Raw genomic sequence first — 18,162 nt, 5'->3', positions numbered from 1 at the left:
GCAGGAGAGAGGAGCCATCTTTAGAGCGTCGTCATCTCCATTCTTTAGGCCAGCCTGTTCTTTTAAACACAATTCAGATTTTGGAACAAGGAGAACTGATCACTCGAATTTTCCACCAAACAGCATTTTAGACCTCTAGCCTCTTACCCTTTTTTACTATATTTTTGAGTTTTCAATCGAGAGAACTTCGAGACTGAATAATTTTTGCTCTATTGAGAATGGTGAGTGGAAATTATTGTTAGTTGTTCGAACAATTGAAACTTGTAATTCTCTTTCTTGCTTATTCATTAAATTTCTACTTTATAATTGTTTAATTTCGATTAATGATTAGTTTAATCTTTTATGCTTTAAATCTCTTTTGTTTCTCTGTCATAGTCATACTTTAAACCGTTCAGTTCTTTTTTTAAATGAAGACAGCTTTCATCCTTGACATCAGGGAGTGTCAGAATCTGGTTCGAAACCATTAACTTGAGCTCAGCTAGTGTGGGTGCATGCTAGTGTAAATAAACGAGTTCCTGCGGTCTTAACAAAGACAGCTAAAACTATTCCGAGCGGTTAACAAAAGCCCCAATCATTATTGGAAAAAAGAGATGCTGAAACGGCCGCGATCGAGGAGATCCTGGCCTCGGGTTTCCTTGATTTCAGCAGGACTGGCGTCCGGAAATGACGGAATTAATCTAACAATAGATTAGTTACCTGAACAGCGGTTAGACTCGGAACGAATCTTCTTTCCATACCGGCTTAAATCAATTCTCATCTCCCCTACAGACCCTAAAGTACAGAATTTTACCCTTTAACCGGAGAGCCGGTCACTTACATCAGATAAGTGCACGATTGACAAGTTACAAGGTGATAGTTTTCTTGTGACATGCAGGTTAAAGGTAAATTCTAAATATTTTTTGTCTTTACAATGTCTGCAGGATACTGCTGTTGGATCTGCCAATGTTGAAGACGGGAGGAAAGAAAATGTACCTGCTGCAAAACCAAGATGGGGGGTTGTCATTGTCTTGGGGATCTTAGCAGAGCCTGCTGCTACCTGTTAGGACTGACCTACACATTAGAGCTGCGCTACTCTAACTCTGAAAACCTTTCCAATAAGGTTCAGGGACTCAAGAATTACCTCAGTACAGCGGTTTTCGAACGTCCCAGTTCTCGAACAAATTGGTATTCGAAGAAAAAATTCGAGATTTTTTTGCTTTGGATGTCAGACGAAATTTCGGTTGTCGAACCTCGCGAGATGAGCCGAGAGGACCCGCATGCCAACTGACTCCGTTCGTTATTACATTCTCGTTACTCTGAGGATTGCATCAACTCTAATCATGCCTCCAAAGGAAGCAAATGGGAGCAGTAAAGCTGATCATGGCGAAAAGAGGAAAGTACCGTTTTTTTCCATGTATAATGCGCCCCCATGTATAATACGCACCCTAAAAATGGCATGTCGATGCTGGAAAAAGCCTGTACCCATGTATAATACGCACCCAAATTTTGACTTTTTTTTTTTTTTTTTATTTATTTTTTTTTTTTTTAAGTCCCAATGATCGTCACACACGCGTCTGGGTGTGGTGAAATTTGTCCTCTGCATTTGACCCATCCCCGTGTGATTTTGATCCATCCCCTGGGGGAGAGGGGAGCAGTGAGCAGCAGCGGCGCCGCGCTCGGGAATCATTTGGTGATCTAACCCCCCAATTCCAACCCTTAATGCTGAGTGCCAAGCAGGGAGGCAATGGGTCCCATTTTTATAGTCTTCGGTATGACCCGGCCGGGTTACTTAAGTCCGTAAACATAAAATTATTTCAGAAAAAAGATCATCTTTGGGAACAACCGGATGTTATTCTGCCGGTCAGTATCACTGCACATGCAGTAGCAAACTCGATAGCGAAGAAATATGTGAGACTCTCAACGGGATCACCAATATTTGAGTGATGTTCCAGTTATTTATCACAATTATTTATTATTATAATAATAATATATATAATATATATAATAATTATTTATTTATTATTCACAATTGTCATGGTGATCTTTCTGGTGATTTCTTAACTAGGCTGGATGTATTTTTTTTGTTGGCGTTGATTTCTCCGACTGCCCAGAAAGGCACCACCGCGATCAGTTAGGTTAAAATGAAAAGAGAGGAAAGTGACGTTGTAAAGAACCATCCGTGACAAGATTTTCTTCAAAAATTGTTGTACCATGATTTTCTTCACAAAAAAAAAAAAAAAAGAAAAAAAAAAAAATCTTTTTTAAATTGTACCCATGTATAATGCGCACCCCAGATTTTAGGACAATAAATTAGTTAAATTTTGCGCATTATACATGGAAAAAAACGGTAGTTCCCAAAGCCATTGAATTTAAAAAATAATTAATCGCAATTAATTGGGGGGTCAGTCGATGTTGGTATTGAGATTGAAGGCATCATTGTCTTCGGGATCTTAGCAGAGCCTGCTGCTATCTGTTAGGACTGACCTACACATTAGAGCTGCGCTACTCTAACTCAGAAAACTTTTCCAATAAGGTTCTGGGACTCAAGAATTACCTCAGTACAGCGGTTTTCGAACGTCCCAGTATTCGAACAAAAAATTCGAGATTTTTTTGCTTTAGATGTCAGACGAAATTTCGGTTGTCGAACCTCGCGAGATGAGCCGAGAGGACCCGCATGCCAACTGACTCCGTTCGTTATTACATTCTCGTTACTCTGAGGATTGCATCAACTCTAATCATGCCTCCAAAGGAAGCAAATGGGAGCAGTAAAGCTGATCATGGCGAAAAGAGGAAAGTAGTTCCCAAAACCATTGAATTTAAAAAATAATTAATCGCAAAATATGAGTCCGGTGTGGATTGTCAGAGTTGGCGCGGGAGTTTTGCATGGCAAAATCGACAATAAGCTCGATCCTGAAAAATAAAGACGCTCTTAAAGGAAGTGATGTTGCGAGAGGGGAGACTGTGCTTACCTTTTTGAACTTAAGAAAACGTTTTTGCTGTTTTCCTTCACATGATCTTTGAAATGTTGTCTTTCATTGGTAAAAAAAAATGGTTTGATGTGCTTTTTTTCCCTCACAATTTAAAAAGATATCTTTTACTATTAGAATGAAACACAAGCAAGTTGCTACAGATACAGCAATACATTCCCCAGCCTAGCCTATTCTATTAATTCAGTTTATTATTTATATTATTTATTTATACATTACCTATTCACTTATTTATGCAGTTTATGGTGTAAAATAATGATAACTTGCTTTAAAAAAGCGGTTCTTTGCTTGGAACGGATTAAATGGTCTTCAATTATTTGTAATGGGAAAACATGACTTGGAATCCGAACGATTCACTTCTCGAACAGCCTTCTGGAATGGATTGTGGTCGAAAACCGAGGCTCCACCGTATGTAGTTGCTGGCTGCTGTTCAGGAAATTTTTCATTGGTAAATCCAACGTATTGTTGTCTTAATGTTTAGATAGGTTAGGTTTCCATTAGTTGTTGCACTGGTATTGTTAGCTTTTGTGAAGCTTTAATGTGAAATATCACTGTTTACAGTGCATTTTAGGAGGAGGCTATATGTTGTTTGTGGTGCATTTCACCCAGTTTTGACAAACCCATTAAGAGTTTAATTCAGCTGTTTTTATAGCAAATTATGTAATTTCCAAAGAAGCAGTGGATGCTTCATAATTGTCAAATCAGACAAATAAAGGTTGAATTTAAAATGATTTGTGTAAAATTGCTTTATTGACCCAAAGTACTCCTAGAATGAAGAGTAGATACAGTTTTAAAAATTGATTAAATGTAACATATTCATTTCGATATGTGATAGTCCAGTATGTTAATTTTTTTCAGTGGTTTGATTTTAGGTTTACTGTTGGATTGACTTAAAATTTTAATTAAATCAACTCAGTTTTATATTTCATGGTACTCAATGTAGTTGATTAGTATCTACTTATTTTTTTTCAATTACATTTACTTACATCAAGTTGTAAATACGTATATATATATATATATATACAGTGGATTCGAACGTCCCGGTCCTCGAACAAATTGGTATTCGAACAAAAAATTCACGAATTTTTTGCTTCGGATGTCGGACGAAATTCGGTTGTCAAACCTCGCGATCTGAGCCGAGAGGACCCGCATGCCAACTGACTTCGTTCGTTAATTACATTCTCGTTACTCTGAGGATGGCATCAACTCTAATCATGCCGCCAAAGGAAGCAAGTGGGAGCAGTAAAGCTCAAACACAAAGACGCTCCTAAAGCAATGCGACGGTGAGCGCCCGGCGCGCTGCGGTTGCGCGATCGGACCAAATTAAGCTCCCTGCGCACTGAGGTCCACTTAAATTTTGGAAAGTCCATTAGGACTTTAAAAATATTTTCTAAATTTTAGCGACCGCTCTGTCACAATAATGCGACCAGCGCGGTGCAGTTGCGCGGTCGGCGGCGCGCTACAGTTGCGCGTTCGACGGTGCGCTGCAGTTGCGCGATCGGACAAAATTAAGCTCCCTGCGCACTGAGGTCCACTTAAAATTTGGAAAGTACATCAGGACTTTAAAAGTATTTTCTAAATTTCAGCGACGGCTCTGTCACAATAATGCGACCAGTGTGGTGCAGTTGCGCGGTCGGCGTCGCGCTACGGTTGCGCGTTCGGCGGTGCGCTGCAGTTGCGCGATCTGACAAAAATGCGCAAATGAAAAAATTCTTAAAAAAGGCGGTTTTTTGCTTGGCACGGATTAATCTTTATTCCATTATTTGTAATGGGAAAACATGATACGGAATTCGAACAATTCACTTCTCGAACAGCCTTCTGGAACGGATTGTGGTCGAAAACCGAGGCTCCACTGTATATATATGTTGTTTGTTTTGTTATTTTCTGTTTGCAGTTCTGTTCCCTTTTAGTTATTCCTACCTGGTGTCTCTTTGATTGCTTAAACATCGCTAAGTGTTTATTTTGTTTCGCGTGTTTCTTATTTTGTATAGTGTATCTGTCTATGTATGTACACTACCGTTCAAAAGTTTGGGGTCACAAAATTGTTTGGGTGACCCCAAACTTTTGAACGGTAGTGTAAATATTATTATAATAAAACATTATGAATTAAATATTATAAATTATATCTTATATTTGTATAAGATTATATATAATCTATGAATATAAGTATACATATATATTATAAGATTTTTTACACAGAAGATTATATATATAATCTATAAATAATTATCTAAATAAATATATACACTACCGTTCAAAAGTTTGGGGTCACCCAAACAATTTTGTGACCCCAAACTTTTGAACGGTAGTGTACGTATATATACACATTTGTATATATGCATATGTAAATATGATGAATTAATATTTAGCTTGTTATGCTTTTGTTTATTTATTTCCGTATATTTTTCAAACACTTGAGTGACATTTGACTACACAGCACTTTGTTGTATATATAACAGAAGTGGAGCTCTCTACAAGCCCTAGGCTTCGTCTCCCTCCTTGCACTGTTATTGCTGTAATAATATGTGCTAAACAATAAACCAAACCAAACCTCTACTCAATATTTTTCCGTGTAAATTTTTACACAGATTAAAATGAGTATAGAGCATGGTTTAATTTTTTAGAGTGATGCTGCCAAACAGAGAGCGTCCGAGCATCAGCTCAGTGGCCTAGTGGTAGAGTGTCCGCCCTGAGACTGGAAGGTTGTGGGTTCAAACCCCGGCCGGGTCATACCAAAGACTATAAAAATGGGACCCATTGCCTCCCTGCTTGGCACTCAGCATTAAGGGTTGGAATTGGGGGGTTAGATCGCCAAATGATTCCCGAGCGCGGCACCGCTGCTGCTCACTGCTCCCCTCTCCCCCAGGGGATGGATTAAAATCACATGGGGATGGGTTAAATGCAGAGGACAAATTTCACCACACCCAGATGTGTGTGTGACAATCATTGGGACTTTAATCTTTAATTTAATCTTGGATGCGCAACTGGGGCATTGCGTCGGGAATGAAACGTGCAAACTCAGCAGCACCCACTCTCTCATATTTTTCCTTCAGTGTGTCATTGCACTGGAGCTCAATCAACTCCATTTGTAGATTTGGAGGTGCGCTTTCTACACCAACTGCATTGCTGAGCAGTCAGCAAATCGGCGTTGGAAGTCGGCAGCAAGTATGTTGAGTTTATCAGTAAACTGTGCACTCGGGAACACAGCGGAAGAGAGCTTCTCTTTCATGGTCTGGCAGCTGAAAAGTGGCTTAAGTTGTCTTTCCTCATCTGCATCTCCCACAGACGCAGCTTGGTTTTAAAGGCCTTCACTGTACTGTACATATCAGAAATGACACATCCCCGTCCCTGCAGCTGCAGATTCATCACATTCAGATGGCTCGTGATGTCGCAGAGAAACGCCATTTCACACAAGAAAGTTTAATCTCGGAGCTTTGTTGTCTCTTTTCCCTTGCTTGCTAACCAACTCAGTGGCCTAGTGGTAGAGTGTCCGCCCTGAGACTGGAAGGTTGTGGGTTCAAACCCCGGCCGGGCCATACCAAAGACTATAAAAATGGGACCCATTGCCTCCCTGCTTGGCACTCAGCATTAAGGGTTGGAATTGGGGGGTTAGATCACCAAATGATTCCCGTGGCACCGCTGCTGCTCACTGCTCCCCTCTTCCCCAGGGGATGGATCAAAATCACACGGGGATGGGTTAAATGCAGAGGACAAATTTCACCACACCCAGATGTGTGTGTGACGACGATCATTGGGACTTTGACTTTGAACAGACAGATCTCCTCACGCAGCTCGAAACATCTTTGCAGCACCTTTCCCTGGCTTAGCTATCGCACCTCTGTGTGATATGATAAGTCACCGTACTCTGTATCTAACTCTCCCAGAAATGCCTTGGACTGGCGGTGATTTAGACCTTTGGCTCTGATTATGTTTACTGCTCGCGTTACATGTTCCATTTTCAAGGCTTTGCCACACAATGACTCTTGGTGTATAATGCAGTGATAAGCTGTCAGCTCATCTGTGACGTTTTCCTCCCGCATCCTCCCACGCATCAGGAGTGGCAAGGATTTGCCACTAATCCACTCCTGTGTGCACACATCGCAGGTGCTCCGTCTGTGGTTAACCCCACAAGTTTTTCCCAAGGAAGCCCCATCTCATTTACACATCTGGATACCTCTTCATACAAATTCTGTCCTGTAGTAGTGCCATGCATAGGACGTAATGACCAAAACTCTTCTGTTATGCTCAGGCTGGAATCTACTCCACGGACAAAATTTGACAGCTGGGCAATGTCAGATGTGTCCGTGCTTTCATCCACGGCAAGAGAATATGCAATGAAATATTTTCCCTTTCTCACAAGTTGTTCTTTTATATTGGTGGAAAGCTGGTCTCCACATTCAGCAATGGTGTTTCTGCTCAAGCTCAGTTTTGAGAAGAGTTGTCTTTTGTATGGGCACACTGCGTCACAAAATATAAGCATACATTTTTTGATAAACTCTCCCTTTGATAAAGAGCCGGGCTGATTTTGAGACCTCTTTTGCCACAATAAAGCTAGCCTTGACAGCAGCCTCGCTTTGTGATTTGGCATTTGTGAACATAGCCTGCCTGGATTTAAGGCCTCGTTTTAATTCTTCCACCTTCTGTAGCCTTTGTTCTGTGTCCATATTTGTGTCTTTGTCTGCGTGTTTGAGAAGTTTGATAGCGCCTTCTTAGTTTATATTCTTTCATTACAGCCGGAAATGACGGAATTAATCTAACAATAGATTAGTTACCTGAACAGCGGTTAGACTCGGAACGAATCTTCTTTCCATACCGGCTTAAATCAATTCTCATCTCCCCTACAGACCCTAAAGTACAGAATTTTACCCTTTAACCGGAGAGCCGGTCACTTACATCAGATAAGTGCACGATTGACAAGTTACAAGGTGATAGTTTTCTTGTGACATGCAGGTTAAAGGTAAATTCTAAATATTTTTTGTCTTTACAATGTCTGCAGGATACTGCTGTTGGATCTGCCAATGTTGAAGACGGGAGGAAAGAAAATGTACCTGCTGCAAAACCAAGATGGGGGGTTGTCATTGTCTTGGGGATCTTAGCAGAGCCTGCTGCTACCTGTTAGGACTGACCTACACATTAGAGCTGCGCTACTCTAACTCTGAAAACCTTTCCAATAAGGTTCAGGGACTCAAGAATTACCTCAGTACAGCGGTTTTCGAACGTCCCAGTTCTCGAACAAATTGGTATTCGAAGAAAAAATTCGAGATTTTTTTGCTTTGGATGTCAGACGAAATTTCGGTTGTCGAACCTCGCGAGATGAGCCGAGAGGACCCGCATGCCAACTGACTCCGTTCGTTATTACATTCTCGTTACTCTGAGGATTGCATCAACTCTAATCATGCCTCCAAAGGAAGCAAATGGGAGCAGTAAAGCTGATCATGGCGAAAAGAGGAAAGTACCGTTTTTTTCCATGTATAATGCGCCCCCATGTATAATACGCACCCTAAAAATGGCATGTCGATGCTGGAAAAAGCCTGTACCCATGTATAATACGCACCCAAATTTTGACTTTTTTATTTATTTATTTATTTATTTATTTATTTTTTTTTTTTAAGTCCCAATGATCGTCACACACGCGTCTGGGTGTGGTGAAATTTGTCCTCTGCATTTGACCCATCCCCGTGTGATTTTGATCCATCCCCTGGGGGAGAGGGGAGCAGTGAGCAGCAGCGGCGCCGCGCTCGGGAATCATTTGGTGATCTAACCCCCCAATTCCAACCCTTAATGCTGAGTGCCAAGCAGGGAGGCAATGGGTCCCATTTTTATAGTCTTTGGTATGACCCGGCCGGGTTACTTAAGTCCGTAAACATAAAATTATTTCAGAAAAAAGATCATCTTTGGGAACAACCGGATGTTATTCTGCCGGTCAGTATCACTGCACATGCAGTAGCAAACTCGATAGCGAAGAAATATGTGAGACTCTCAACGGGATCACCAATATTTGAGTGATGTTCCAGTTATTTATCACAATTATTTATTATTATAATAATAATATATATAATATATATAATAATTATTTATTTATTATTCACAATTGTCATGGTGATCTTTCTGGTGATTTCTTAACTAGGCTGGATGTATTTTTTTTGTTGGCGTTGATTTCTCCGACTGCCCAGAAAGGCACCACCGCGATCAGTTAGGTTAAAATGAAAAGAGAGGAAAGTGACGTTGTAAAGAACCATCCGTGACAAGATTTTCTTCAAAAATTGTTGTACCATGATTTTCTTCACAAAAAAAAAAAAAAAGAAAAAAAAAAATCTTTTTTAAATTGTACCCATGTATAATGCGCACCCCAGATTTTAGGACAATAAATTAGTTAAATTTTGCGCATTATACATGGAAAAAAACGGTAGTTCCCAAAGCCATTGAATTTAAAAAATAATTAATCGCAATTAATTGGGGGGTCAGTCGATGTTGGTATTGAGATTGAAGGCATCATTGTCTTCGGGATCTTAGCAGAGCCTGCTGCTATCTGTTAGGACTGACCTACACATTAGAGCTGCGCTACTCTAACTCAGAAAACTTTTCCAATAAGGTTCTGGGACTCAAGAATTACCTCAGTACAGCGGTTTTCGAACGTCCCAGTATTCGAACAAAAAATTCGAGATTTTTTTGCTTTAGATGTCAGACGAAATTTCGGTTGTCGAACCTCGCGAGATGAGCCGAGAGGACCCGCATGCCAACTGACTCCGTTCGTTATTACATTCTCGTTACTCTGAGGATTGCATCAACTCTAATCATGCCTCCAAAGGAAGCAAATGGGAGCAGTAAAGCTGATCATGGCGAAAAGAGGAAAGTAGTTCCCAAAACCATTGAATTTAAAAAATAATTAATCGCAAAATATGAGTCCGGTGTGGATTGTCAGAGTTGGCGCGGGAGTTTTGCATGGCAAAATCGACAATAAGCTCGATCCTGAAAAATAAAGACGCTCTTAAAGGAAGTGATGTTGCGAGAGGGGAGACTGTGCTTACCTTTTTGAACTTAAGAAAACGTTTTTGCTGTTTTCCTTCACATGATCTTTGAAATGTTGTCTTTCATTGGTAAAAAAAAATGGTTTGATGTGCTTTTTTTCCCTCACAATTTAAAAAGATATCTTTTACTATTAGAATGAAACACAAGCAAGTTGCTACAGATACAGCAATACATTCCCCAGCCTAGCCTATTCTATTAATTCAGTTTATTATTTATATTATTTATTTATACATTACCTATTCACTTATTTATGCAGTTTATGGTGTAAAATAATGATAACTTGCTTTAAAAAAGCGGTTCTTTGCTTGGAACGGATTAAATGGTCTTCAATTATTTGTAATGGGAAAACATGACTTGGAATCCGAACGATTCACTTCTCGAACAGCCTTCTGGAATGGATTGTGGTCGAAAACCGAGGCTCCACCGTATGTAGTTGCTGGCTGCTGTTCAGGAAATTTTTCATTGGTAAATCCAACGTATTGTTGTCTTAATGTTTAGATAGGTTAGGTTTCCATTAGTTGTTGCACTGGTATTGTTAGCTTTTGTGAAGCTTTAATGTGAAATATCACTGTTTACAGTGCATTTTAGGAGGAGGCTATATGTTGTTTGTGGTGCATTTCACCCAGTTTTGACAAACCCATTAAGAGTTTAATTCAGCTGTTTTTATAGCAAATTATGTAATTTCCAAAGAAGCAGTGGATGCTTCATAATTGTCAAATCAGACAAATAAAGGTTGAATTTAAAATGATTTGTGTAAAATTGCTTTATTGACCCAAAGTACTCCTAGAATGAAGAGTAGATACAGTTTTAAAAATTGATTAAATGTAACATATTCATTTCGATATGTGATAGTCCAGTATGTTAATTTTTTTCAGTGGTTTGATTTTAGGTTTACTGTTGGATTGACTTAAAATTTTAATTAAATCAACTCAGTTTTATATTTCATGGTACTCAATGTAGTTGATTAGTATCTACTTATTTTTTTTCAATTACATTTACTTACATCAAGTTGTAAATACGTATATATATATATATATATACAGTGGATTCGAACGTCCCGGTCCTCGAACAAATTGGTATTCGAACAAAAAATTCACGATTTTTTTGCTTCGGATGTCGGACGAAATTCGGTTGTCAAACCTCGCGATCTGAGCCGAGAGGACCCGCATGCCAACTGACTTCGTTCGTTAATTACATTCTCGTTACTCTGAGGATGGCATCAACTCTAATCATGCCGCCAAAGGAAGCAAGTGGGAGCAGTAAAGCTCAAACACAAAGACGCTCCTAAAGCAATGCGACGGTGAGCGCCCGGCGCGCTGCGGTTGCGCGATCGGACCAAATTAAGCTCCCTGCGCACTGAGGTCCACTTAAATTTTGGAAAGTCCATTAGGACTTTAAAAATATTTTCTAAATTTTAGCGACCGCTCTGTCACAATAATGCGACCAGCGCGGTGCAGTTGCGCGGTCGGCGGCGCGCTACAGTTGCGCGTTCGACGGTGCGCTGCAGTTGCGCGATCGGACAAAATTAAGCTCCCTGCGCACTGAGGTCCACTTAAAATTTGGAAAGTACATCAGGACTTTAAAAGTATTTTCTAAATTTCAGCGACGGCTCTGTCACAATAATGCGACCAGTGTGGTGCAGTTGCGCGGTCGGCGTCGCGCTACGGTTGCGCGTTCGGCGGTGCGCTGCAGTTGCGCGATCTGACAAAAATGCGCAAATGAAAAAATTCTTAAAAAAGGCGGTTTTTTGCTTGGCACGGATTAATCTTTATTCCATTATTTGTAATGGGAAAACATGATACGGAATTCGAACAATTCACTTCTCGAACAGCCTTCTGGAACGGATTGTGGTCGAAAACCGAGGCTCCACTGTATATATATGTTGTTTGTTTTGTTATTTTCTGTTTGCAGTTCTGTTCCCTTTTAGTTATTCCTACCTGGTGTCTCTTTGATTGCTTAAACATCGCTAAGTGTTTATTTTGTTTCGCGTGTTTCTTATTTTGTATAGTGTATCTGTCTATGTATGTACACTACCGTTCAAAAGTTTGGGGTCACAAAATTGTTTGGGTGACCCCAAACTTTTGAACGGTAGTGTAAATATTATTATAATAAAACATTATGAATTAAATATTATAAATTATATCTTATATTTGTATAAGATTATATATAATCTATGAATATAAGTATACATATATATTATAAGATTTTTTACACAGAAGATTATATATATAATCTATAAATAATTATCTAAATAAATATATACACTACCGTTCAAAAGTTTGGGGTCACCCAAACAATTTTGTGACCCCAAACTTTTGAACGGTAGTGTACGTATATATACACATTTGTATATATGCATATGTAAATATGATGAATTAATATTTAGCTTGTTATGCTTTTGTTTATTTATTTCCGTATATTTTTCAAACACTTGAGTGACATTTGACTACACAGCACTTTGTTGTATATATAACAGAAGTGGAGCTCTCTACAAGCCCTAGGCTTCGTCTCCCTCCTTGCACTGTTATTGCTGTAATAATATGTGCTAAACAATAAACCAAACCAAACCTCTACTCAATATTTTTCCGTGTAAATTTTTACACAGATTAAAATGAGTATAGAGCATGGTTTAATTTTTTAGAGTGATGCTGCCAAACAGAGAGCGTCCGAGCATCAGCTCAGTGGCCTAGTGGTAGAGTGTCCGCCCTGAGACTGGAAGGTTGTGGGTTCAAACCCCGGCCGGGTCATACCAAAGACTATAAAAATGGGACCCATTGCCTCCCTGCTTGGCACTCAGCATTAAGGGTTGGAATTGGGGGGTTAGATCGCCAAATGATTCCCGAGCGCGGCACCGCTGCTGCTCACTGCTCCCCTCTCCCCCAGGGGATGGATTAAAATCACATGGGGATGGGTTAAATGCAGAGGACAAATTTCACCACACCCAGATGTGTGTGTGACAATCATTGGGACTTTAATCTTTAATTTAATCTTGGATGCGCAACTGGGGCATTGCGTCGGGAATGAAACGTGCAAACTCAGCAGCACCCACTCTCTCATATTTTTCCTTCAGTGTGTCATTGCACTGGAGCTCAATCAACTCCATTTGTAGATTTGGAGGTGCGCTTTCTACACCAACTGCATTGCTGAGCAGTCAGCAAATCGGCGTTGGAAGTCGGCAGCAAGTATGTTGAGTTTATCAGTAAACTGTGCACTCGGGAACACAGCGGAAGAGAGCTTCTCTTTCATGGTCTGGCAGCTGAAAAGTGGCTTAAGTTGTCTTTCCTCATCTGCATCTCCCACAGACGCAGCTTGGTTTTAAAGGCCTTCACTGTACTGTACATATCAGAAATGACACATCCCCGTCCCTGCAGCTGCAGATTCATCACATTCAGATGGCTCGTGATGTCGCAGAGAAACGCCATTTCACACAAGAAAGTTTAATCTCGGAGCTTTGTTGTCTCTTTTCCCTTGCTTGCTAACCAACTCAGTGGCCTAGTGGTAGAGTGTCCGCCCTGAGACTGGAAGGTTGTGGGTTCAAACCCCGGCCGGGCCATACCAAAGACTATAAAAATGGGACCCATTGCCTCCCTGCTTGGCACTCAGCATTAAGGGTTGGAATTGGGGGGTTAGATCACCAAATGATTCCCGTGGCACCGCTGCTGCTCACTGCTCCCCTCTTCCCCAGGGGATGGATCAAAATCACACGGGGATGGGTTAAATGCAGAGGACAAATTTCACCACACCCAGATGTGTGTGTGACGACGATCATTGGGACTTTGACTTTGAACAGACAGATCTCCTCACGCAGCTCGAAACATCTTTGCAGCACCTTTCCCTGGCTTAGCTATCGCACCTCTGTGTGATATGATAAGTCACCGTACTCTGTATCTAACTCTCCCAGAAATGCCTTGGACTGGCGGTGATTTAGACCTTTGGCTCTGATTATGTTTACTGCTCGCGTTACATGTTCCATTTTCAAGGCTTTGCCACACAATGACTCTTGGTGTATAATGCAGTGATAAGCTGTCAGCTCATCTGTGACGTTTTCCTCCCGCATCCTCCCACGCATCAGGAGTGGCAAGGATTTGCCACTAATCCACTCCTGTGTGCACACATCGCAGGTGCTCCGTCTGTGGTTAACCCCACAAGTTTTTCCCAAGGAAGCCCCATCTCATTTACACATCTGGATACCTCTTCATACAAATTCTGTCCTGTAGTAGTGCCATGCATAGGACGTAATGACCAAAACTCTTCTGTTATGCTCAGGCTGGAATCTACTCCACGGACAAAATTTGACAGCTGGGCAATGTCAGATGTGTCCGTGCTTTCATCCACGGCAAGAGAATATGCAATGAAATATTTTCCCTTTCTCACAAGTTGTTCTTTTATATTGGTGGAAAGCTGGTCTCCACATTCAGCAATGGTGTTTCTGCTCAAGCTCAGTTTTGAGAAGAGTTGTCTTTTGTATGGGCACACTGCGTCACAAAATATAAGCATACATTTTTTGATAAACTCTCCCTTTGATAAAGAGCCGGGCTGATTTTGAGACCTCTTTTGCCACAATAAAGCTAGCCTTGACAGCAGCCTCGCTTTGTGATTTGGCATTTGTGAACATAGCCTGCCTGGATTTAAGGCCTCGTTTTAATTCTTCCACCTTCTGTAGCCTTTGTTCTGTGTCCATATTTGTGTCTTTGTCTGCGTGTTTGAGAAGTTTGATAGCGCCTTCTTAGTTTATATTCTTTCATTACAGCCAAACTTTCTCCACACAGAAGACACACAGGTTTGCCTTTTACCTCCGTGAACATGTAGTCTGCCTCCCACCTGGCTTGAAACCCCCTGTTCTCATGGTCCACCTTGCGTTTTGCCATTTTTAAGGAGGGAGGTACCTGAAAGTTGATCTCTGCTCTGACTGCTGATGAACAATGAAGCAATGGTGCAACACACGCACCAATACTACATTCCCCACAATGCAACGGTAGCCCGCAAAGTCACAGCAGCGCACACAAGCGGCTGTGGCATGTGGGCCGGTTCTAGTAGTAATTAAATATCATCCAGGGGGACATAGATAAACAATTTGCGGGCCGGATTTGGCCCGCGAGCCTTGACTTTGAGATACGTATGTATTTATTTATTCATTTATCTATCAAAGACATTTTATCTATAAAATATATTTTATTGATCTACACTTTCCTATCTCATTTGGTGATACCATATATTCGGTCCCAAAACCTTTATTCATAATCCACTAATCTTGTATGATCCTGAGAGCCAAAAAGAGGTCTGCAGGTGTTTTCTATTCAGGTTCCAGTGCTTTGGAAGGCCCTACGTACCAGACATTAGAGCCTCAGCAGAAATGTTTGAAACACAACTAAAAATGTATTATCCATCCATCCATCCATCTATTTTCTGTACCGCTTGTCACCACGGGGGTCGTGGGCGTGCTGGAGCCTATTTCAGCAGTCATCGGGCAGCAGGCGGGGGGACACCCTGAACTGGTTGCCAGCCAATTGCAGAGCACACAGAGAGGAACAACCATAGGCACTCGCACTCATACCTACAGGCAATTTGGAGTGCTCAATCAGCCTACCATGCATGTTTTTGGGATGTGGGAGGAAACCAGAGTTCCGGAAACTCACGCAGGCACGGGGAGAACATGCAAACTCCTCAGAGGGAGGTGGAATTGAACCCACACCCTCCGAACTGTGAGGCGGACGTGTGAACCAGTGCCCCACCAAGCCACCCTAAAAATGTATTACTATATATATATGTATGTGTATATACTCTTGCATTTAGTTAAGTTAAAAGTTAAAGTTAAAGTCCCAATGATCGTCACACACACATCTGGGTGTGGTGAAATTTGTCCTCTGCATTTAACCCATCCCCGTGTGATTTTTTATCCATCCCCTGGGGGAGAGGGGAGCAGTGAGCAGCAGCGGTGCCGCGCTCGGGAATCATTTGGTGATCTAACCCCCCAATTCCAACCCTTAATGCTGAGTGCCAAGCAGGGAGGCAATGGGTCCTGTTTTTATAGTCTTTGGTATGACCCGGCCGGGGTTTGAACCCACAACCTTTCAGTCTCAGGGCGGACACTCTACCACTAGGGCACTGAGCTGGTTGGCCTGTTTGACCGCCGCTTCTAACCCTACCCCCCCCCCCCACTTGGGGGAGGAGCTTGGTGACGACGAACAAATTGGAAGTCGATGTCTGGATTTTTCATCGACTAACTGTGACAAGATCTGAGGTCGACCATCTACTCAGAGATGCTGCTATTGAGGCTTTCTACATTCACCAACCACTTCACTGAAGCCATCTTCCTGCAGTGCTTCATCTGATTGAATAGACTTTTACACTATTTTAACTCACATTCCATTGCATTATGTTTTAAATCTTGCTCACCAGCATCAATTGCAGCCTAGTCATCCTGTAAGAGGATTTCCTCCATCTGAAGCCCCGTGTCAAGGTTTCTAATTTTTCCCCAGATGTTTTTTGGGTTTTTCTTGTCCCCCTGTGGGTTAAGATCAGGGGATGCCATTAACTGTCAACTGTGGGTATATGAAGCCCTTTTGAGACATGTTTGTGTGACTAAGAGATACTATATAAATAGATTTCACTTGACTTGAAAATTAATTATGAGCAAAATTACATAAAAAAATGTTGGCTTCAAAAAATCTGATTACAGACAAAGCTGTGCCCCTTTTGCATCATAGAGTCATGTTGCAGTAGTGGCCAAAATCATATTAGAGACAAAGCTGTGCCCCTTTTGCATCCATAGTCATGTTGCAGTTGTTTTGAATCATCGAAGCTTCTCACAAAAATAAATCCAAAAAAGGTTCTATACAAACCCCCGAACTATAATTAATCAACAAAATCAATCACACTGCCCTAATTAAGAAGAGACAATTGATTAAAAGAACATTGATAAATGGAGTGATAAATGAGAATATGTAATCCAGGAGACAACAAACAAAACCTGAAAACTATTGAAACATTCAAACAAATCTTGATTTTGTTATTATAGGCGTATGATGTACCTGAATTGTTTCAGCTTGCTTATGTCTCCATAGGCAAGGGTTAGTGTTTCAGGACGACTGGCGTAGAAGTAGTCCTTGTATTCATCCCACCATACTTCCACTACACGAACATAATTCTGCAAACATGCACGCATTTATATTTGCTTCAAGAAATTTGAACAAATACAAGGTAAAAACAATTAACACGAACCTTAACCATTTTTAATAAGGACTTAGTATAACAAGTGAAAGAAACCTGTTATATTAGTATGAATGAAATTAAACATTTTACAGGCATGGTTTTATGTAACATTAACATATTATTTCTATTATACTTTTATAAATGCTGTAACAACTAGGCATGGGTAGGAAACTCTGGTCCTTGAGGGCCGGTGTCCTGCATATTTTCTGTCTCCCTGTTGCAACACACCTGATTCAAATTGTCAGATCATCAGCAAGGTCTGCAGAAGCTGGTTAACAATCCTGATCATTCGAATCAGGTGTGTTGCAACAGGGAGACAGAAAACATGCAGGACACTGGCCCTCGAGGACCAGGGTTGCCTACTCATGAACTAAAGGGAGGTTCAGCTGCTTCCGTACTCAAACAGTAGCATTCTAACCTCCACATGTCACAAAACTGACTAAAGAGTCACAGCTGAGAACTGGGAAACACATCTGTTATTGGAACTGAATTAGCCTCCCTCACAAAATCTACCATGGAATCCACTAGAAAGCATATTCCAAACTGGGAAAGCACATCTGCTATTCGAACTAAATTAGCCTCCCTCGCAAAATCTACCATAGAATCCACTTGAAAGCATAATCCAAACTGGGAACAACACTCACAATGTCTGTTTTGAATCAATCCACAGAGTAGACAGGTTTAAGCGAAGACAATCAGCTTTCATGGTCACTCTCACATGAAATGGACCCCTGCGGAGCCACAAAACACCAGCGCCAACATACTACATACACTGACCGCATGCCAGAAAATTGGATTAGCATGTCTCGAACTGGCATATTCATGGGTCTATGCCAGACAATTTGGCATCCACAGAATGTGGAATCCATAAAAATAAAGTCCCCCAGCCCTCAAACAAACTCACAGTGACACCTTCACTTACCAATCCTGGAAGGACTGTGAGCCCTTGTGACAA

The 18,162-nt window shown here is 41.1% G+C and overlaps 1 protein-coding gene across 4 annotated transcripts in view; it reads right to left on the bottom strand.

Moving 5' to 3' along the window:
- The window catches only part of galnt7 (UDP-N-acetyl-alpha-D-galactosamine: polypeptide N-acetylgalactosaminyltransferase 7), a 209,064-nt gene that overhangs the window by 53,968 nt on the left and 136,934 nt on the right, over window positions 1-18,162 (bottom strand). For 3 of the 4 annotated variants that reach the window (XM_037254616.1, XM_037254636.1, XM_037254626.1), the window contains exon 10: window positions 17,027-17,142. The exons of the other annotated variant lie outside the window; for it this stretch is intronic. In XM_037254616.1, the coding sequence (XP_037110511.1) occupies window positions 17,027-17,142 (116 nt within the window). The remainder of the gene's footprint in view (window positions 1-17,026; window positions 17,143-18,162) is intronic. 4 annotated transcript variants of the gene reach the window in all.

The sequence above is a fragment of the Syngnathus acus genome, chromosome 1 (assembly GCF_901709675.1).
Source record: "Syngnathus acus chromosome 1, fSynAcu1.2, whole genome shotgun sequence".
NCBI lineage: Eukaryota > Metazoa > Chordata > Actinopteri > Syngnathiformes > Syngnathidae > Syngnathus > Syngnathus acus.
The sequence above is the reverse complement of the archived record's forward strand: the minus strand, read 5'-3'. Positions and strand labels throughout refer to the sequence as shown.